The following is a 22,694-nucleotide window of genomic DNA, read 5'->3' on the forward strand; positions in this document are numbered from 1 at the left end:
GGAGAGGGGGTTCTTTTAATTTGCCCCAAGGAACTTCTCTGGTAAACTAGGCCCATTAGAAAAACAAAAGGGTTTGCTTGGGAAAGGTGGGCCCCCCCCCCATGGGTCCTTCAGGAGTCTAGGATTAACAAAGATTGGTTAGCCCCAGGCAATTCATTTGCTTGGGAAAGGGGAGTGTGAATTCAGTGCCTTTTCTTAGAAAAGAAAAAAGTTAAAAATAAAAAAGTTTGAGAATTCTGCTTTAAAATCCTGAGAAAACTGATTCCATGTTTTAATTGGTAAATTGTTGACAGATGGAAATTATGGTAATATTTAGCAATTGTTGCATGCTATTGTAAGTTGGTTTTATGATTTTGCTAAGGGTTAAATACTGTTTGAGTTTATTGATTAACTGAAAGCTTTCACTGCAGCTTTTGTGTAAGAAATTGTACCTATATAGCCTTCCTCCTCATTGATTCAGATAAAAGTTTTCTTTTACACTAATTGCCTTTATTCTGCATTATCAGATCTGAGCAAACAAGGTGCCAACTATCCACGGGGAGAGAGGACTCGGTTTCCCCTGCACTGTATTCCATGAGGCTTGGCAACTTCTGTTCTTTTATGGTAACCCCCACGATCAACCCAGGTGGCATGATAAACACAATGTTGAATTTGGCCACGGCATCTGGTACCAATGGTATTAGATTCTTTATGAAACAAAGATAAATTCTATCTTTAATTGTTTTATATTAAATTAGAAGGGTAAAGATGAGGATAACTTTATGGACTCTTGCAGGTGGCTTGGGGAAGTTTTTAACATCTCAAGTTTGTTTCAAGAGAAGTAGAGAAGGGTCACTTATAGAATGTTTTGTTATGTTAAATAATTTGTTAGATAAAGCTTTGAACAAAATGGAGCATTCTTGGCATCTCTCACTGGAACAGCTTTTCACTCCTGATGCAGGATCCTGGGGTTTCTGGATTGTCTTTCTTGGTTTTGGGTGTGCCATGGTTCCAGGCGGTTAAAGTCCGTGGGTGCCAGGTGTGCCAAGGTGCCAGGCATGTCAACCAGGGTGCCAGGCGGTTAAAGTCCATAGGTACCTGGGGTGGCAAGGTGCCAGGTATGCCAACCAGGGTGCCAGGTGGTTAAAGTCTGTAGGTACCAGGGATGCCGAGGTGCCAGGAGGTTAAAGTCCATAGGTGCCAGATGTGCCAAGCAGGCCAAGCAGTGTGCCAGGCGATTGGAGTCTGTAAGCACCAGGTGTGCCAAGCAATGTGGCAGGAGATGCCAAGCAGTGTGCCAGGCAGGGGTGTTCCCCAAGAATTCAAAGGGCTCATTAAAGATGAGGAATGCCATGTCTAGTGATACAGAAAAGGAAGAAAGTACACCTCCCTAAAACTACCAAAGACAGCCCTTTGGGAGACAAATTAGAAATGTGGGATAAACTTGAGAAGTATAGAGGAAAATGCAAGAAGAGAATGATAAAATATTGTTGCCTAATGTGGGCTGGGGTTCCCCTTAAGGGAGGTTCAGTCCTTTTGCCTAAATTCAGGTCTAATGAAAATTGGGTATGCCAAGCCTTAAATGTATATGTGATCCTTAATTTGGAAGAGAAACAGTTCCCAATAATAGAAATGAAAAGCATGTTTCTTGGATATTTCTGGCTTCTCTGCCTCTGTTTCTTTACTCCGACAGAAGGGACTTCTGGCCCAGACTCCTCAAGTTTCCAGCTCACCAATTTAAGCCTGGAGACTGGGTATTGATAAGAGCCTGGAAGAGCAACAAGTTGGAACCTGATTGGGAAGGGCCGTTGCTACTGTTATTTTTCTTTTCTTTTTTTTTTTTTTAAAGGCTGCTCAAAGTTTATTAGTTTCTGTTGAGTACAAAGTAAACAAAGTTACTGAGGCAGCTGGAAAGCACACAGGTGATTTGGATAGTAAAAAAAAAAACGATAAGTGTGGTTTCTTTTACTTGTTTTTTGGTGTTTTGCTTTTGTTTTCCTTTTTTAAAAAACCACACACACAACACAACTATTTCTACACTTAAGCAGCCTATCTATTCTAAGGGAATAGGTGGGAGAAGGAAGGGAAGGGAAGGGGGAGGGGGGGACGGGGAAATGGGCTCTGATGCCCAGCACACTTCAGAAGCAGGGGAGCAGCACAGAGGGTGCTGCTGCTCATGCAGAAGGCCCAGTGTTGGTTTTGCTGGGTTCGCTGACATGCCGCTTCCTCATGGCCTCCTGAGCCAGGTCACAGGTGATCGTGCCATGAGCAACCTGGAAAGTTTTTGAGTGCTCTGGGGATTCCAATACAGTTGTCATGAATGGATGACTCGATTTCCCGAAGAAGAAGCTCGCCCACCAGTGGCCTGGGTCTGATTTGGGAAGACCAGGATGGTGGGGGATCACTTCCCCAGAGTACTCAGCACTTCCACAGGAGCTGTTGCTGGAAGTGGAACCCAGACGTCTTCGGTAGTAGTCATGGGTTGCTACGAGTGAACCGCTGGACGGGATTGCTGCCATGTTGCTTGTTTCTTCTTGTGCTGATGTAAACCTTAGTGGCGGCTCCCGAGCAGCCCCTGTAAGGCAGTGGGCTGCGGCGGATGATCACGGGTGACCTGGCTCAGGGGAAGGGGGCGCTAGGCCACAGAGCCCATTTGTAAAGGAGATAACGGGAGGATACTCTACGGCAACGGAAAATGCGAGAGTTCTTTGGGTTTGCTACTGTTACTTTTCACTGACATTGCAGTGAGAACTGAGGAGCAAAACTGGACTCATTACTCTCAAGTAAAAGGGGCACCTTTTCCAGAAGAAAAACCACAGCCAAAACACGAGCAGTGGACTGTTAATAAGGAATCTGATCAACCGAGGGTGAAGTTTAAAAAGACTTTGATGTACAATATACCGAGCCTGGTACAAAAAGGGGGAAGGGAGGTAACATTTTGGGGTAGTGGGAGCTGCTCAGGCAAACAAGTAGTGGAGGAGCAAAAAAGATTTGGTATATGGGCATCTGAAGGAGGAACTGATCCCGTAGGAAGAATAGGAATATCCTTTGAAAATCCCATGAATCCTACATCCCCCTATCCTTTTAAGACTCCAGAAATAACCTCTCCAAGTCCAGAAGGGAAATTAGGAAACCCTGAAACTCCTGAGTTATAGGCCAGTGAAATTAAAGATGTGAGACAGATAGTGGAGACAAAGACTGAGTTTGGAGATTCAAATGCTCAGATGGAATGGGTCAGTGCTTTGGGAAGACCAGCTGTCCATACTCTAGGTCCAGATTTTAGCCTGGAGGGGTTCTGGTGTCTCCTTCAATTATACCAGAACAGGTTGGCAAAGGGTGAGAGTTGCAAGGATTTGGAGCTACTCTTCCCTGTGATAAAAAGGACAGCAGAAAAGATCATACCCACTTTTGTTGGAGTCCCAGGAAACCATCCTGCCTGTCTCTCCAGATGCGTGAGAGGTTTTCTGGTCTTGAGTAATATGACTTGTGTCCAAACATGGGAAGTAACCGAGAACAACTTGGTAGATTTTTCATCCCTGATCCTCCCCTGAGCCGACCTATGGTGGTATTGTGGTGAAAGATCAACCTTACCCCCTAACTGGGCTGGGACTTGTGGGTTGGTGCGGCTGGCCACCCTCTTTACCATGGCATCTGAGCATTTCTCCAAATCTGAGTCTAAATCAAGGAAGAAACACAGCCCAGAGGGGCAAAAAGGGTCATCTGATGCTCTAATCTGCCTAGATAGCATAGGATTCACAGATTTAGACCAAAAGGCAGAGGAAATATTCAATAAATGGAATGAGAGGAGCCAAATAGTCAAAACTAAAGAGGAGGGATTATGAGAAATGGGTAATTGTCTCCTCTCAATGTGGATATAACAGTCAGTCATACTCCCCTGACCTGTTTATAGGACAAAGGTCTCAGATCTCCTCCTCCCCCTCAGGTTAGCAAGGAGCCCTGGCCTCAATAAGGTCCACTCCAGAGTTGTGTCCATTTAAGGCAGTATAAGGTCCACTCCTGAATCATGCCCATACAAGGAAGAGGGGTGGGAATACAGTATTCTGATTAGCTAGTTTTTGCGTGTAGATTGTAACCCCACCAGTGATGAAAAAGGGGAAGGTCCATTCGAGTTAGGGACTAGGGTATAAAACAGGGCCTGCAAGCCCCCATTCTGGGCACCCACTAGCTGCACACTAGGGTGCCTCCTTCTCATGAGAAAGAAAATAAAGCCTTTGTCACTTCGCTGCTGAGTTCCTGAGAATTATTGAGAAGAGGATGGATTTTTCCCTCACAATGTATAAGATTTAAACATTTTCCTTTACACAAAAGGATTTTTTCTGTGCCTTTTGCAGCATGATATGTGTGTGTGTGTGTGTGTGTGTGTATTTCAGATATAGATATAGATATATGTGAAAAAAGTATCTTATACCAAAGAGCTTAAGACAGCTAGGTGGTTCATAGGTTAATACTTTAATGAATCTGTGATTATAAATACATTGTATACACACACACATATTTGTGAGAATAGTATTATATAGTATAATAGTATATATACATATAATATGTATGTATACATACATATACACATATATGTGTATACACAGAGAGAAATAGAAAGAATGGTATTATAACTTTATAGTGATGACCTACATGTTTTCATATTCTCAAACCTCATTAGTATATATTTTTCTCTTTCTTTTTTCTTTTGTGGGCAATGAGGGTTAAATGACTTGCCCAGGTCACACAGCTAGTAAGTATCAAGTGTCTGAGGCTGGCTTTGAACTTGGGTCATCCTGAATCCAGGGCTGGTGCTTTATTCACTGTGCCACCTAGCTGTCCATTAGTATATATTTTTAAAATGAATTTTTAATATTCAAAGAGTTAAGGCAGTTCTATAAACAAAATATTAGGTTGAGTACAAAAGTGTCAACAATGTTGACTAACGCATAATCAAAATTGGCAAACTAATCAGTAAGCCTTGAATATGCAGACTCACAGAATATAACCACTTGGAGAGACTTCAAAAATAATGTCTTGAATTTTCCCCTTCCTGAATTTTTTTACACAAATTTATGTATTGAAGATCAACAAGTTGAAGTGATTAGTCCAAGTTCATTAAACTGCTTATGCATAGAATTGCTACTCCAACATTGAGTCTCCTACTTCTTTTTTTGTTTATTTGTTTGTTTTTGGTTTTTTTGGTTTTTGGTGAGGCAATTGGGGTTAAGTGACTTGCCCAGGGTCACACAGCTAGTAAGTGTTAAGTGTCTGAGGCAGGATTTGAATTCAGGTCCTCCTGAATCCAGGGCCAGTGCTCTATCTACTGCGCCACCTAGCTGCCCAAAGTGTCCTACTTCTAATGAAATATTGGTTCCATTATGCTTAATTTTAATAGTTTAGCTTTCTACATTGATATACCTTGTCTAAATCCCTTTAATTATAAAACAGGTCTTTATCTGAATAGAATTTTCCCATCTTATTCTTCATAACCTAATCCTTTGTTAATTGTTCTCTTTCCAACGATGATCTTACCTTTGTCCTCTATGTTAACTTACTAGATTTTTCTCTTATAACATTCGGTAATGAAATTATGTTTTACACTTAAAAAAAACTTTAAGGAATATTGAAACTGTGTGTTTCCTTCCATTTAATGATAGTTTTAACCACAAAGCTAACATGCTCACACACACACACACACACACACACACACACACACACACACACACACAGAAACCCTTTTTATGGCTATCTATCTAGAATGAGTGGCAAAATGTTCTTTTAATATTTGGTTCCTATCAATTCCTCTCTGCCCCAATAGATTATTATATCCACATTATTATTTATCATAAATTACAAATATATATAATTGTCAGACAATTCTATCCAAACTTATCAGATGCCAAGTTTAATAATTCTGTCTCTTCTATATTTCTTTCATCTACCCCCTCATTTCAACTATACTTGCTACTATATGTCCACACTCTGTTACTATGTACATTTTATTTTAGAAGTAAATATGATGCAATTTTAAAGTTTAAATAAAATACAAAAAACATTTATCAATTGGTTTTATTGGTGATTCATACTTAATTGTGTAAGGGGCTAAAATTCTAACTAGTCTGTCTAAAATCTCTAATTTGCCCATAAATTGTAAGCTTTTGCAAGAGTTTAGACTTTTATGTATTTATTAAGGAAAATAAGGATTTGGTGAAGGGAGAGAGAAAGGCCTAGATTCATCTATCTATCAAAGGGAGAGCTCTGCTCTCCACCAGAGTCCGGACTACTCACCCCTCTTCCTCCCACAAGCAAATGTCATTTCCTGACACCAAAGAAAAGCCACATGTCTTGCCCTCAGGTGCCTTCTCCTCATGGTGGAGCTTTCCTACAGTAAGTCTCTAGCAAAGGGCATCATTACAACTGTTACAATTGTAAAAATCAATAATCATGATGTAATTAAAAAGTATTATTTGTATTTCCTTATGCTTTGATTTCAAATTACAGACACAATCTATTGGTTGTATGCGAAAGTGGAAAAAGATAACTTTAGTTTGATTTAGATGATCTGGGTACAAAGTCTGGCCCTGCAAATTATTATTGGTATAATCTTAGGCAAGTTATATAAATTTCCAAGTTTCTTGATCTGCAAAATAATAGCGTGACTGGGTGATCTCTAAAGTTGCTTTTTCATATATAAATTCTTAAAAACAAATAAGCAATCAGAGTCATGTTAGGTATTTAATGTCTTGGAGACAAAAATAAAGAATTTCAACTGATTTTACCATATTTGAACAGATTTCAAATATTCTTTTCTTGGCAGACTATCAATATAATTTATATATCTTCTATTATAAAAATTACCATGCCTTATTGATAATCTCATGTATACTGACATGGGACTTGTATCATATTGAGGAACTAAAGGACTCTTAAACTTTAAACTGGCTGACTAGATATCAGGAGGCAGACACCTAAGAAGAAAGGGGAGACTGAATTTTATAGCAGTGTTAAGGGCTAAAATTCTAGCTAGTCTGTCTAAAATATCTAATGAGTGGTCGCCAATAAATTATAAGCTTTAGCAAGAGTTAGACCTTTAAGCGTTTATTAAGGAAAACAAGAATTTGGTAAAGAGAGAGAGAAAGGCCTAGATTCCTATCTATTAAAGGGAGAGCACATTTCTAGCTCCGCTCTCCACCAGAGTCCAAAGGAAAGAGCCCGAGACTGAGCGCCAGTCTCTTCCTTCCTCCTCCCACTAGTCCGCGTCACTTCCTGACTCCTGAAGAAAAGACTCCTGGTCTTGCCCTCAAAGACCTTCGCTTCATGGGCAGAACTCTTCTACAGTTAGTATCCAGCAGGTGGCGTTATTCCAATCGTTACAGTCCCCCCTGTTGTTCCTCAAGAAACAAAATGTTTCCTTGACGGAACAGTAAAAAGAATATAATAACTATTGCTAACTAATAATATGTGAACAACAATATAGAAAAGGAAGAGAGGAAAGTTTTGTCCAGAGGGGCGATTTTTTTTTTTGTCCTCATGAACCGACGCTTTGACATTAGTCTTGCAAAGGGAGGGCCTCTGCAGAGAGTACATGTTACAGATGGTGTATATTATAACAGAAAGAGAAAAAAACAACAAAAACAACAAATCAAAACTGTTCATTTAAAGTCTCTGAAAGTCTTTTCTCAGATGTCCTCTAGGTGTAGTCGTGGAATGGAAGTCTTTTCAGGGGTTGATGTGTGGATGCTGGTAATCAGCCAGGAAAATTTCCTACAAAATTGAGCTTAACACAACTTTAAAATAGCTTTGTCAATAATCAAATCAAACAATGAAAGTTCTCAAAAACATGTCTAAGGGAATTCAGAATCTTAGTTGTTACACATGAAACATATAATAAAACAAAAATTGAACCATTCTTTAAAATTATAATATTACTATAGTCCCCCCCTTATGGAGGGTAATTGAGAAGACAATTGCTGCGATATTAATTATTAAAAATAAATTTTTATCTTTGTTTCATCACTTTTTGCATCATCTGCCTAATTATCCTCATGCCATTATGAGAAATTAAAAAATCTAATATAATTGGTAACAGGTGTCAAGGCCAAATTCAACACTGTATTTATCATGACACCTGAGATAATTATGGGGGTTACCATAAAAGAACAGAGAAATGATGGGATATGAGCATTCCCACACTTGAGCAATATATACTGCCCATACAGTATGCCAGGCTTAAAATAGGTGGATGGAATATATGTCCATGCCACCAAACATATTGGAGGAAACTGAGTCAGACTTAATCAGATGCATGGGATTGAGATGTCCATGGCATCAGGCATATAGGAGGGGGCATAGAAGCCAGGTGTAGAAGTGAGATGGGTGGGATGAATACTTCCAGCCATCTGTACAATATTGTGGGGAAAAATAAAATAAAATATTAAACCAAGAGAATCCAACCTCAACATTAGTCAAAAGCCGTTCCCTCGGCCATACCTTGACTTCATGCATGTCTCCCCTCATGTGACAGTTCAGTGTCTGCTCTTGCATATATTTCTCTTGTGATTGGATGGCATCTTGGCCAACTGGCATCTGATAACTCAGAATAAAGGCAATTAATGTCTTAAATGATAAATTCCCATAATCCAAGTCTCATATGGATTTAAAAATTGAGGATAATAAATGATTGCAAAAAATGTGAATACATCTTGACTCAGAACACACTATATAATTATGCAACAATTTCAAATAATACCCCTTTTTTTTTTTACTTAGTATACAATTACTTTTGTGAAAAATCAGAACATACTTAAATACAAGTTAAAGCACAACAGAAACTCAAAGAATTTTTTTTTTGAAAAAAGAAAACTTTTACAAATGTTCCCCTCTTTTTTTTTTTTTTGGGAATATGCTTATCAAAAATAATACTTCTAGAATCAATTTACACTTGCCATGGCAACCAATTTGCCAGGGAAATGCTTTAAAGAGTTTGATCAAATAATCAGTTGAGGAAAAAAAAATAACAAAAACAAACAACTCAGAATATGGGAGCACAATACTCCTAGAATTAACATTGTATTATGAAATCAAAACCATCTTGCAATTTTTCAAAATTAGATAGATAAACGAATAGAAGAAAATACACATGGAACAATAAAAGACAATGAAATTCAAACTAAGGAAGTCTAAATGAATGTGAACTTAATATCAATAAGAGTATTATAAAATATAAACTTGATCACATGACTATAAAAAGCTTTTACAAATATTCTCCTTGTTTTAGAAACTAAGTATGACACAATCTCAAAAGCATGAAAATCTCTATGAAAATAAACCTATACCATTAATTTCAAAATGTATATGTAATAGCATAGAAATCCTATGTAACCTCTGAACTGACATTAATACTCTGAATGAATTCAGAACACTTTTGATTCCGATATCTAAAATCCCCAATACTCATATCAATACCTTGCTGCTTACTTCTACATTTCTGTAAAATATATACCCTTCCATGGCAAAAGAAGCGGAGTCTTGAACTATGGTGATGATTGTCATTCTTATTCAGTTTAAGTTTTTCTTCTTTAACCCCTTTATATTGTCTGTCAGTCTTTTCACCATACAAATGCTTTATAAGATTACTAATTAAAGACAAAAGCAGGTTAGCAAAATTATGAACAAAACAAGCATATCTGGAATTTAAAGGGCTTTCTAAGATTGTCTCAAAAGCACAGCCAGGCCGGGGAAGGGCTGAGCCTGAATCTGCAAATGCAGGTAGAAAAAGTTGAGCATGCGCATCAGATCTCTGGACTTCCCAGGCAGGGGAAGCAATGGGCTTGGCCATAGGAGGAGTAGAGGGTGGGGTCTGGAGAGGAGGGGAGGGACCAGAGCAATTTGAATCAGACTTGATTTTGAACTCAGGCCTGGATTCCTCTTCCCCCACTTTGCCTCCAGGTGCTAGGGGATTAAAAGCTTCTAGAGGGTGGGTCATTGCCTCCAGGCATGCAAAATTAGAGCAACAATTAGTGTTAGAACTGGGAAAAGCTGCGGGAATCTCTTCAGGTTTCTCTGAAAAAGCATGGTTGGGAGAGGGAGAGATATTTCCTTGTGTGAGTAAGTTGCTGGCTCTTTTAACAAAAATAAAAAGAAAAATAGAAAATCCACAAAAACAAAGCATTAACATGATCTTATCTCCCATTTGTCTGGTTAAACAGACTAAAATAAAAAATGGGGTAATTAGGGAGTTTAAAAGGTCCATTCGAAAAAATTTAAAGGAAAACACAGCCAGTGGGCCAGTACTTAGCAATTTAAAGGGAGAGGGAGGGGAAATTTCTTACCCAACCAGAACATCAGAAGACTGAGGGTTAGCTTTCCTCTTCGTGGTCAGCCATCTGTTAAGGGCTAAAATTCTAGCTAGTCTGTCTAAAATATCTAATGAGTGGTCGCCAATAAATTATAAGCTTTAGCAAGAGTTAGACCTTTAAGCGTTTATTAAGGAAAACAAGAATTTGGTAAAGAGAGAGAGAAAGGCCTAGATTCCTATCTATTAAAGGGAGAGCACATTTCTAGCTCCGCTCTCCACCAGAGTCCAAAGGAAAGAGCCCGAGACTGAGCGCCAGTCTCTTCCTTCCTCCTCCCACTAGTCCGCGTCACTTCCTGACTCCTGAAGAAAAGACTCCTGGTCTTGCCCTCAAAGACCTTCGCTTCATGGGCAGAACTCTTCTACAGTTAGTATCCAGCAGGTGGCGTTATTCCAATCGTTACAGTAGGAAAGTCAGCTGGACATGGCTAATGCCTGAGCTAAGAGACAGAGATAACTCCAGAGGTTGGGACTATCATTCCAAAAAAAAAAATCCCCCTGACTCTCAGGAATCTTTCATGACCCCATCCCCAAAAGGAACTTTTCCATTGTCAGGTGGTCACCCCATCCATAGTCTATAAAAGCTTTGGCCTCCCTTATGTTTGATGAGGAGAACGTTTTTAAGCCATTTCCTTCCTGTGAAGGAAAGTCTTGACTTCCCTCTTGGTTATTTTCTCTAGCACCCAAATAAAAGACCATCTTTATTCTAATTGTATTGTGTGAGAGAGTTGTGATTCTTTAAAGAAGAATACCTAAGGACCCCCCACCACTACTTCCCCCATGACATATACAAATAAATAAGGAAAGAGTTAAATTTGGAGCTCTTGACAATTATTTTATGCTTTAAATTGAAGATATGGCATACCGCAAACTCTAGCAGCTTAAATACCTTAAAATTTAACAAGCATTTCCTTCTACAGGCAAAAGCACTGAAGCACATGGCCTAGTTTTCTGGCCCACCTCAATTTCCCCCACCCTTTCCCTACCCTATACCTATTTTTTTTAATCCTTTTTGTTTTTTTTTGTTTTGACTTTTGAAAGGCACTGAAAAGACCTGGAATTCACCACACCTTTAAGTTCTTTAAGAGAACAAAAGGGTGTTTAGCGAATCTTTTGCCTTTTATTTTTGGTTTTTGGTTTTGCTTTGTTTTTTGACTTTTGTTTCTTTTGCTTTTCTTTAAAACTAAATTTTGTAAACTCAGTGACTTTTCAAAGACATTTTAAGTATATGCTGTGGGTGAGGCCATAGGGCCTCAGAAGCTACCAGAATTCTTTTTTTACTCTTTCTTTTTGAGAGAACCATGAGTTCTAATGAGTTTTTTTTTCTCTTTTCTTTTTATGTTGTTCTGTTTAACTAAAAAAGACCAGAAAGGGTTATTGAACCCTAATACTTGATACCTCACTGAAAACATTGAATATTGAATCTTGCTAATTGAAGTCTTATTTCTTTTTGATAAATTAATCACCACTTTAAGTATCTGCTACTGTTATACTAGAGAATTCATGTATAAGATGATGTGGTTTACTTGCTAAAAGAAGATTATGTAATAATGTCTAAAAGAAGATTATGTAATAATATCTAATATAATCAGCTATTTATATTCATTTATTATTTATATGTCATTATACTCTGGGAATGGTTTGGAATTATTGTATATATCACTAATATATTCTCAGTTATGCAGCATAGCACGCATTTTTACCATCATACTGTCTTTGGTGAAATTAATGAGATTTCGGAAGTATGGAAACTTATCATTTCAGAGACTAACTTGCTGTGAACTCTGATGCAGGCCCTGGAGAGAATATATGTGCAACAAAAGGAGAGACAGGTATACGTAAGTCCATGGTTTGCTTATGATGGTGACTGTGTAGAGCACAATTACTAGGCACAGTCCAGTATTCAACCTCTCTCCCTCCTAATTTAACCTAATTTAACTGAACTTATTTATTTTTTTATCTCACTCAGTTGAACTCACCTGTGGCCTAGCATAATCACTGGCTGTCTCGGAACCATGAGATATGGTATGATAACTTTCCATAACATTTTCAGGTGTCATGAACACATACTAAATTTGGCTTTGATCCAGATACATGGTGGTAAAAAGTTACAGATTGCATAACTACCTTAACCCTCTATTAGAAGAAGGGAATGTAATGGAATTTATTAATTTGATCATTAACAATGCTATGCTAAGGTTTAGTAAAAATACAGCAATTCAAACAGTTAAGGAAGAGAATCCAGTTTTCCAGACCAGAATCCAGTTTCCTTCTGATGACATCTTACCAGAGAACTCAGAGACTTTATATGAACTGTTTTGCTTTATTAGTTTTTACTATCTCCTTTCTGTTATAATATACACTATCTGTAACATGTAATCTCTGCAGAGGCTCTCCCTTTGCAAGACTAATGTCAAAGTGTCGGTTCATGAGGACAAAAAAAAATTGCCCCTCTGGACAAAACTTTCCTCTCTTCCTTTTCTATATTGTTGTTCACATATTATTAGTTAGCAATAGTTATTATATTCTTTTTACTGTTCCATCAAGGAAACATTCCATTTCTTGAGGAAGCAAAGGGGGGAAATGTGGTTAAAAAAAAAAAAAAAGAAAGTTTTTTAACAGTCTGTTAGGATAACTGAAAGACGCCAGCTTTTGAAGGACCACACTTTCGGGGAGGAGACCAATGGCTACACATGCCAGACTGCCTGCTAAGCACTCGACTTCCGGGGTGTGAGCTTAAAAGGCAAGGAGAGAACGGAAGTGGTTTCTTTTTCCTGCTCTGCTGGTCTCCTGACTGCGCTGCACAGACAGACGCTGACAGGAGTTTGACTCGGCCCAGCTCGCAGTTAGCAGCAGCATGCGCTTGACACGGTCTCTCTCTCTCTCCCCAAAGGTGGCCTTGGGCTTTTGGTGAGTTTTATACGGAATATAGACTAAGCTTAGACTTAAGATGATTTGTATTGTATTTCTACTTTCCTATCCGTCTAATCAACATCACCTTGTAACTACCATACAATAAAAGCTCTAACTAGAAAAGCAGAAGCTTCTTCCATTTACTAGTCTGGGAGATAAATTAAGGGAAAGGTTAAAGAGGGGAGACTTATGATCTAATATCCAATTTTAAATCTCACAGTTGTAATGATTTTCTAGCTCCAATACCTAATGGATTATTTCCCTATGGCTTCTATGTGAAACATGAATGATCATAATAATAGAAAAAAAGAATTTTTTCCAATTTTGAATCTGACATGATGCATATATATTTGAAACCATGGGTAACTGAAGTCTGTGATTTGCCCCATGAAATTGAAATTCCCAGGGTAACTCTTTTCTTGGCACACCAGAGGGAAGGAATTAACAATTTCATTCTTCCTTCCTACACTGAAACAAATGGAAACATTTTCTCTACATGTTCATGTTCGAACTATATACAAAGTTTATATCTCAGATTTTATGGTATTACCTGAATTCTCATTTCACTGTGTTACTGTTTTTTAATTAACTTACAGTTAATGTTTTAGAATACTTATTATTTAAATCTCTAGCTCTAATACTTTCTTCCTTCCTGATTTACTGCATGTAAACACAACACTAGAATCATAAAAGAACTGGGAACAATAGGATGCTCACAGAATAATTTTTTAATGAAATCTACATTTATTATCTTTTGAACAATACAGACCTGACCCACTAAATATTTTTTTTTCCTGTGTATCTTTTGTGTATTGAGCTCTAAGTACCTCTTTCCAAAGCAAGTTCAATACACACAACACCACATCAAATAACTGAAACTCCCTGGCACTAGTCAAAATATTAGGTACATGTTCTCCATTAATGAACATGACCGTACATGTATAACTAAACCATGACAATTCAACAACTTATCCAAAACTTTTTATTTCTAAAACATCAGTGATATCTAGAATATTTGAGAAACATTTAACCCTTTTAATTTTTTTAAATGCTGTATCAACCTTTTTATTTTATAATAAACATTACTTTCCCCAATCTTTCAGGGGATTATGATTAATTTTAATAGGATCTAATGTTTTGATTATTTAAAATATAGCTTATTTTGATGCTGCTAAATAAAAATTAGATTCCTCTATAATAGCTTTACATTTTTTAAAGGAAGTAAAACAACCATTATTATGGTCATGAAGAATATTAGATGCATTGCATTTTTTATAAATTATTATTTTTAATAGAAAGTGGTGAGTCCTACATTTAGGAAAAAAAAATAACCAACATTTTCCATTTCATTTAACTTGATTTTGGGGGAACATATTAAACTGTAGAGCAAATTAGATAATACATATTAAGTGTTTTGGACAACAAAAAATTATATTTAAATGCCAGCTTTTTTATTTTGCTATTTCAGATTGATTTTATTTATGTAAAGAATGCCAAATCAGGAATATGTATTTTACCAATGTGGAGTGGTTTATGGATTATAGTCTTATTAAAAATTATTTGGTATTTTGTTTCTTGAACTACATGTAAAAATAATTTTTAAAACTTTGATTTCAAAATTACCTTGCTTCCTCACTCCCACCCCACTCACCTTTGAGAAGGCAAGCAATTTTATCTAGCTAGCTAGCTAGCTAGATATACACATATATGTAGGTATGTATGCATGCACATATACACATATTATATAACAGATATAAAATTTAATATGTAAGAAATACATAAGCATACATATATGTAGTCATGCAAAACATTTCCATATTAGGTATTTGTGAAAGAAAACACACACAAAAACCTCAAAAAAAGAAAGAAAAAAGAAAGTATCATTCAATCTGCATTCAGAATCTATGAGTACTTTCTCTGGGGATGGAGAGCATAAGTCTTTCAGAGTTTTTTTGGATCATTGTATTGCTGAGAATAGCTAAGTTATTCACAGTTGATTATCAAATAATATTGCTATTTCTTTGTACATAGTACATTTCACTTTTCATCAGGTCATGTAAGTCTATCCAGGTTTTTTGTTTTTTCCTGACCATCCCACTCATAATTCTTCTAGCATATATATATATATATATATATATATATATATATATATATATAAACACACACACACACACACACACACAATAGTATTCCAACATAATTAAATACCACAATTTGTTCAGCCATTTGCCAATTGTTGGTCACCCATTTAATGTTCAATTTTTTGCAACCAGAATAGAGCTGAAAAACTATTTTGTATATACAGGTCCTTATCTTTTTTGTTTGTTGTTTTTTATTTTTTTATAAAGACCTAATAATGTCACTGCCAGTGAAAAGTTTTGCATGGTTTTATAGCCCATATGATACACATACTTAAGGAGTTGTGAAGAACATTGAGATGCTAAGAGATCACTTTCTCTCCAAAAGATATTTTAGGCTGCTCTTCAAACCTGGTCTTTCTAAACCTAAGTTAGTTTTCTGTCATCTGCCATGATGCTCTTCTACCAGTAATTTATCAGGGAGAAAATAAGAGAGAAGAAGAAGTGGGAGAAAAGATCTGTTTATAATTTTCAATTTGATGTAGTTAAAGAAAGTAAGAATGCAAATATTAAGTGTCTACTGTGAGCCACATGCTATCTTAAGACTTTATAAATATCCTATTAAATCCTCCCAACAATCTTGCAAGTGATGTGCCCCATATTATAGTAAAGGAAATTGAGGCAATAAGAGTTTAAATAACTTGTACAGGATTGAATAAATAAGGGAAGGGAAGGAAATATATATTTGTATTGAAGGGATGACCATGGTAGTGAAGTGATTCTTTTAGCAAAGGTGGGAAGTTTTGAGGAATTGAAAAGTAGAATTAAGGGAAATCCTCATTAGATGGTCCCACAATTCTCAGTGAAGTAGCCAAATATATTATATGAATTAAAAACTAATTGTATGCTTAGCTTCTTGAGAATAATAATATATTCAAAATTATTTTTAGAGTTAGAAAAAAATAGAATTCATTTGGAAGAACAAAAGACCATTCATATTAAAGGAATCAATTAAATAAAATTGAAAAAGAAAGTAGTCTAGCGATAAAAGATCTCAAACTGTATTTTAAAGGATAATTAGTAAAATAATCTGGTACTAGCTAAGAAATGGAATGGGGCATAAGGGGAATAGGTTAGGTAAAAATTATGTTATAGTAAATGAACATAATATTTAGTATATGATAAACTCAAAGATTTAAGCTTTTGCAACCAAAATTCATTATTAAAAAAAAAAACTACTGGGAATACTGGAAAACAGTATGGCAGAAACTAGGTTTGGAGCAATAGATTACATCATACACCAAGACAAGGTCAAAATAGGTACATGATTTCCACATAAAGGGTGATACCATAAGAAAATTAAGAGAGCATGGAATAATTTATCTGTCACATTTATGATTAAGGGGAAAATTTAGGACTAAAGAATATATAGATATTATTTAAAAATTTTTAAAAGATAATTTTGATTATATAAAATTAAAAAGTTGTTGCACAAACAAAACCAATAAAACCAAAATTATAAAGAAAGCAGAAAACTGTGAAATATATAGAGAACTTAGTCAAATTTATAAAAATACAAGTCATTCCCCAATTAATACATGGTCAAAGAATATGAACAGGCAGGTTTCAGATGAAGAAATCAAATTTATCTATAGTCATATAAAAATGTTCTAAGTCACTATTGATCAGAGAACTTCAAATGTAAAATAAACCTTAGCTACCACCTCATACCTATCAAAGTGGCTAATATGACAAAAAAGGAAAATCTTGGATGTTGGAGGGGATATGGGAAAAGTAGGACACTACTGCACCATTCATGGAATTGTGAAGTGGAGTGCTGTAAAAGTGCTACAGAACTGTGCAAATCCTTTCATTCAGCAATACCAGTGCTAGGGCTTGTAAAGAATTAATTGTTATTTGAGATTTTTATGCCTCAGTGCACACTGGCCTGGGGCTCCACAAACCGCGTGGTGCTCTACCCACTGGTTGTAGCTATTGCCATGGCACTGGCACCTCACGTCATCACCACTTGTAGACACCTACATGGGCCTGGTGAAATTATAATGATTGGAAGCTTAGTGAGGGGAGTCATGTGACTGTCAGAGTGGCCATCCAATTGGCTGTGGGCTTTGGGGTTTCTGGGACTGGGGGAGGAGAATTCGCCATTCCAGCTGGATGCTAGAAGGCGACAGGAGTTCTGAAGCGTATTCTCAGCTGAATCCTGGGCAGTGGTATTTTTTCAGGTTGTATAATTTCCCTTTCCCCACTTTATTTCCTTTCCCTTGATCCTACTGATCCTGTTTGTGTGTGTGTTTTTTTTAAGTTCGTTCTTGTTAAAATAAATTCTGTTCTGTTTTGAGGGAGGCTGCCGGTCTCCTTACTTGCCCCAATATTGCGACGAGCCACATAGCTAATACTCCCCAGTTAAAAATTGGTCCCCACAGTTTTAAGGACTTTAAATGGATATTTTTGTTTTTCCTTCTGTTACCATATACATCATCTGTAATATGTATTTTCCCTTTCTTATATTGTTATTAGTATATTGTTTGTCAGCATTCGTTATGATATACTGTTATTTTAAAAATTTATTTATTGTTTATTATTTATTGATTCATCAAGCAAACACCCTGCATTTCTTGATGAAACAAAGGGGGGAATGTAAAGAATTAATTGTTATTTGAGGTTTTAATGCCTCGGCACTCACTAGCCTGGGGCTCTGCAAACTGCACAGTGCTCCACCCACTGGTTGTAGCAGTTGCCATGGTGCTGGCACCTCACGTCATCACCACTCGCAGATGCCTACATGGGCCTGGCAAAGTTATAATGATTGGAAGCCTAGTGAAGGGAGTCATGTGACTGTCAGAGTGGCCATCCAATTGGCTGGGGGCTGGGGGGTTTCTGGGATTGGGGGAGGAGAGAATACGCCATTCTAGCTGGACACTGGAAGGTGACAGGAGTTCTGCTGTGTATTCTCAGCTGATTCCTGGGCAGTGGTATTTTTTCAGGTCCTATAATTTCCCTTTCCTCAATTTATTTCCTTTCCCTTGATCCTACTGATCCTGTTTGTGTTTGTTTGTTTGTTTGTTTTTTTTTACGTTTGTTCTTGTTAAAATAAATCCTGTTCTGTTTTGAGGGAAGATGCCAGTATCCTTCCTTGCTTCAATATTGAGGGAAGCCGCTTAGCTAACACTCCCCAATTAAAAATTGGTCCCCACAGGCTAAATCCCCAATATTTATAGTAGCCCTTTTTGGTGGTGAATAAGAATTAGAAATCAAAAGTATGCTCATCAATTCAGGAATGGCTAAACAAGCTATACTATATGATTGTGATGGGATATTATTGTGCTATAAAAATGACATGTAGGATAATTTTTTAAAACCTGGAGAGATTTACATGAACTGATGTATAGCGAAGTGAAAAGAATAAGGAGAATGTTGTACATTTTAAGAATCTTGTTCACTGAAGAACTGTGAAGGACTTAGTTATTATCAGCATTGTAATGATCCAAGATAATGCAAAATGACTAATGATGAAACATACTATCTGCCTCCAGAGAAAGAACTGATATTGGTTGAATGCAGATTGAAAAATGATATTTTTTACTTTATTTTGGTAATTTTTTTCTTTTATTCAAGTCTTCTTGTACAAAATGACTAATATGGAAATGTTTATATAATTGTAGTTTTATAACTGATGTTTTATTTCTTACCATCTCAGGGAGAGGGGAGTGGAGGGAGAAAGAGAAGGAGGAATAGAATTTGGAATTCAACACTTTAAATAAAAATGTTTTTAAAATGGGAAAAAAGAGCAAAAGAATAATAATAGATAATTCACTTTTTACTTAGAAAGTCTCCAATTGAGTACCCCTGGGATCTATGATTGAACTTAAATGTTGTTATCAATGATTTGGATGAAGGCATTTTTCAGTGGGGCAGGGAGACACAGACAAAGAAAGAGAGAGAGAGAGAGAGAGAGAGAGAGAGAGAGAGAGAGAGATCATAACAGTCCCTCTCGAGTTCTTTCTCTGTGCTTTCTTTCCTCCCTCCCTTTGCTTTTGGATTGTTTTCAGGGTAGGGGTGCCTATCTGTTCACCTCCTTATTTTATTTTGCCCTATTTACTTAATAATTTCTACAGGATTTTTGACCAAACTCTACTTTTTGTTCCTTACTTTATATTCAAAAAAATATAAACACTTGAGTATATTGATTGAACAAGGTTTTACTGTATAATGTAACTGAGCCATTATGGTGATTAATAATTTAATTATTTCCTGGTAACTGAATTCTTATTTTGCTTTAAAAATCTATAGTCATTTAGAATGTTAAAGCAAAGCAAAAAGAATCAATCTATATTTTCATATGGTTTCAAAGAATCACAAAAAATATACAAATCATGGAAGGTAACTATTTTACTTTCTTGTGACATGTTTATTTTGACTTTGCATTTAGTGAATAATCTCTATGTATTATAAAGTTATAAGTATAATATCTAGAAGATTCATTAATGATACTATTTAATACTAACTGCATATTTAGCAACACAACATTATTTTCTAGTGACATGAGGATATTATTTGTTCCCTGTATTTATTAGACCTCAAATAATCATTTAAAAATAAATGTTTAGGGGCAGCTAGGTGGTACAGTGGATAAATCACCGGCCCTGGATTCAGGAGGACCTGAATTTAAATCCAGCCTCAGACACTTTATACTAACTATCTATGTGACCCTGGTCAAGTCACTTAACCCTCATTGCCCCACAAAAATAAATAGATAGATATATTAAATAGATTAATTAATTAATGAACAAACAAATAAACAAATAAATAGATAAATAAGTGAATAAATGAATGAATGAATAAATAAATGTTTACTTTGTTAGAGATTCAGCAAAAAACCACACAATGAGTTTCTATGTAAATTCTGTATATATATATATATATTTTTAAATATATTAAAATATTGAAATATTAAAAATATATGTTAAAAATCCCAGTTGTATTGTAAAGTCCTCTGAACTTGCAATTGTGGAGAAAGTGGGAACAGAGGTAGGAACCTATAGAAAGACCTTGAGCCACCCATAAATTCAGGACTGTTTTTTAGTTACTTTTCAGTCATGTGTGGCTCTTTATAACCCCATTTGGGGTTTTCTGGGCAGAGAAACTAGAATGATTTAACATTTCCTCCTCCATCTCTTACAGATGAATGAACTGAGGCAAATAGGCTTAAGAGACTTGCCTTTGGTCACATAGCTAGTCAATGTCTGAGCCTAGATTTGAACTCAGGAAGTTGAGTCTTCTTGACTCCAAGCCTGGCACTCTATCTACTATGCCACTTAAATGCCCTTCAGCATTGGTTCTGCAGAGGAATAAACATGTGGTAACTAACAGCCTGGGTCAGAGACAAGCTCTTAATTGTCTAATACTCTAAGTGTGAAAACAGTTATTAAAGCATGAGTACCCAAAATCCATAGTAGAATTAGTTTAAGTTAATTAGCAGTTTCTATATATCTAGATACTTTCTCTAAAATTTAGACCATCTCATTTTACTTCACATTAGGAATGAAGCACATGAGATAATGCATTTCCAGCAATTACAGCTGTCTCCATAGAGTAACTTACTCAACTTTTATGAGGCAAAAAAATGAATGAGCTAAAAGACATGTTTAATTTCTAACCCCTAACTTGTTCACTTAGCTTTCCTTTCTCCAATGCCTACCAAACAGAGAGACAGCTGCACAAACCTACCAAGGAACTTGCAAGAGAACTCTGATATTTCCTCCAGGAACAACCATAAATCCTGTCTGGCATGTAAAATCCTTCATAATCTAGCTCCTTACTACTTCTCCAAAAATCCTTTCTCAATCCTTCTTAATGAATATAACGTTACTCTGTAATTATCACCAGCTTCTCCTTTAGAGTTATTTAGTACATAGTTATTTTCATGGTTTTTTCTTCCATTAGACTATGAGTTTTTTAAGAGCATGAACTGCTTTTTGCCTTTATTAGTATTTGCAGAACTGATGAGAGTATGAAGTCACCAATAGAAGCAAAAAAAAGTTTTTAAGTAATTGTTCCCCTGAAATAATGTAAGTTCCTAATTTGTTAAACAATTTTCATATTTCCATACATTTAAAAAATGAATACATTCTAATCTCACCCTTTCAAAATCTCTCCACAAAACCAGTTTCAGTGATGGTTGAATGCAAAATAGAGATAGAGATAGATGGATATAGATATAGATATCTATATATATTGCATATGTATATTGTATGTGTACATGTATAAGTATACATAAATATATGTGTATACATACATATGTATATAATACACATACCTGCATATACATAATCATCTCTCTATGTCTGTCTACTTATATATATTTATCTGCATCAATATATAGATATAAAATGATATTTGCAGATTAACATATAATAGTAACATCATCCAATTAGTTTGGAAAAGCATCTGGATGGCATCAGGGAAGGTGGACATTAGCAAGGTAAATTTCAACAGGGAAAAACCCTTTTATTCAAATGTTGGATGAGTCTGAAAAATTAGTCTCATTATTTAGTAAGCACTAAAGATAATGCATTTCTTAAATTTAGATCTCTTAGTTTCAGAGAAATAACCATTTTCACCTATTGTATCCATTAGACAATATAAAAATTATTTTAAATTAGAAGCAGACTTCGAATACCTATACCACAAAGTGATAAATTGATATTTCAAAAATAAAAAATCAATGCCATTGGAATTATTAAATAATTTATATTTATATTTTACATAAGATAAAAATGTATTTGTATCATTAATAAGTCTAATAAGAGTACTTTTAATATAATTTCTTTTTCTTTATCATACCCAACAAAATCTATTTTGAGTTTTGTATTTTAAAATGTCCATATCATATTAGTACAATAAAAAACTATAAAATTACTAAAGAAATGATCAAATACGTATGTATATGTGTGTATATGTGTGTGGGAGGTGGGTCGGTAGGTAATCTGCTTAAAAGATGAGCTTTATTAGGAGTGTATGAGAAAAAAACTTTGTAGATGACTGCCCTAGGAGACTGAAGCTGAAATGGCTTGACTGGTCCTAAAGAGAAATACAAAGAGAATAGTGTCAGTATCATGGAAAAGTCTAGGAGAAAAATTCTAGGAGCAGTAGATTGGGAGAAGAACTTATCAAAGATGCCATCAAAGACTATATGTAATGGTCGGCAGATTCCAGCATAGAAATGAGATTATGAAGGATCAGTCCTAGAGAAATTACCGAAGGCAGTTATGTCAATGAAAGAACAAGCCAAGTAGATGCACCAAAACCAACAACAATCTGTTTGAAAGCAACACAATAACATTGATAGA

At 35.9% G+C, this 22,694-nt stretch overlaps 2 protein-coding genes across 2 annotated transcripts; both read right to left on the reverse strand.

Annotated features, from left to right (window-relative positions):
* Window positions 1–2,086: 2,086 nt before the first annotated feature.
* Window positions 2,087–2,597, reverse strand: LOC122753833 (pancreatic progenitor cell differentiation and proliferation factor-like). The gene has a single exon (XM_044001560.1). It carries the CDS (start codon window positions 2,496–2,498, stop codon window positions 2,154–2,156), a length of 345 nt encoding a protein of 114 aa, XP_043857495.1. The 5' UTR covers window positions 2,499–2,597; the 3' UTR covers window positions 2,087–2,153.
* On the reverse strand, window positions 2,154–2,498 carry LOC122755033 (pancreatic progenitor cell differentiation and proliferation factor-like). Its single transcript, XM_044003430.1, has one exon. It carries the CDS (start codon window positions 2,496–2,498, stop codon window positions 2,154–2,156), a length of 345 nt encoding a protein of 114 aa, XP_043859365.1.
* Window positions 2,598–22,694: the final 20,097 nt, after the last annotated feature.

Source organism: Dromiciops gliroides, chromosome 4, assembly GCF_019393635.1.
Source record: "Dromiciops gliroides isolate mDroGli1 chromosome 4, mDroGli1.pri, whole genome shotgun sequence".
Lineage (NCBI taxonomy): Eukaryota > Metazoa > Chordata > Mammalia > Microbiotheria > Microbiotheriidae > Dromiciops > Dromiciops gliroides.

Coding starts and splice junctions, on each gene's coding strand:
- LOC122753833 (XM_044001560.1), bottom strand. CDS start 2,498: ATGGCAGCAATCCCGTCCAGCGGTTCACTCGTAGCAACCCATGACTAC.
- LOC122755033 (XM_044003430.1), bottom strand. CDS start 2,498: ATGGCAGCAATCCCGTCCAGCGGTTCACTCGTAGCAACCCATGACTAC.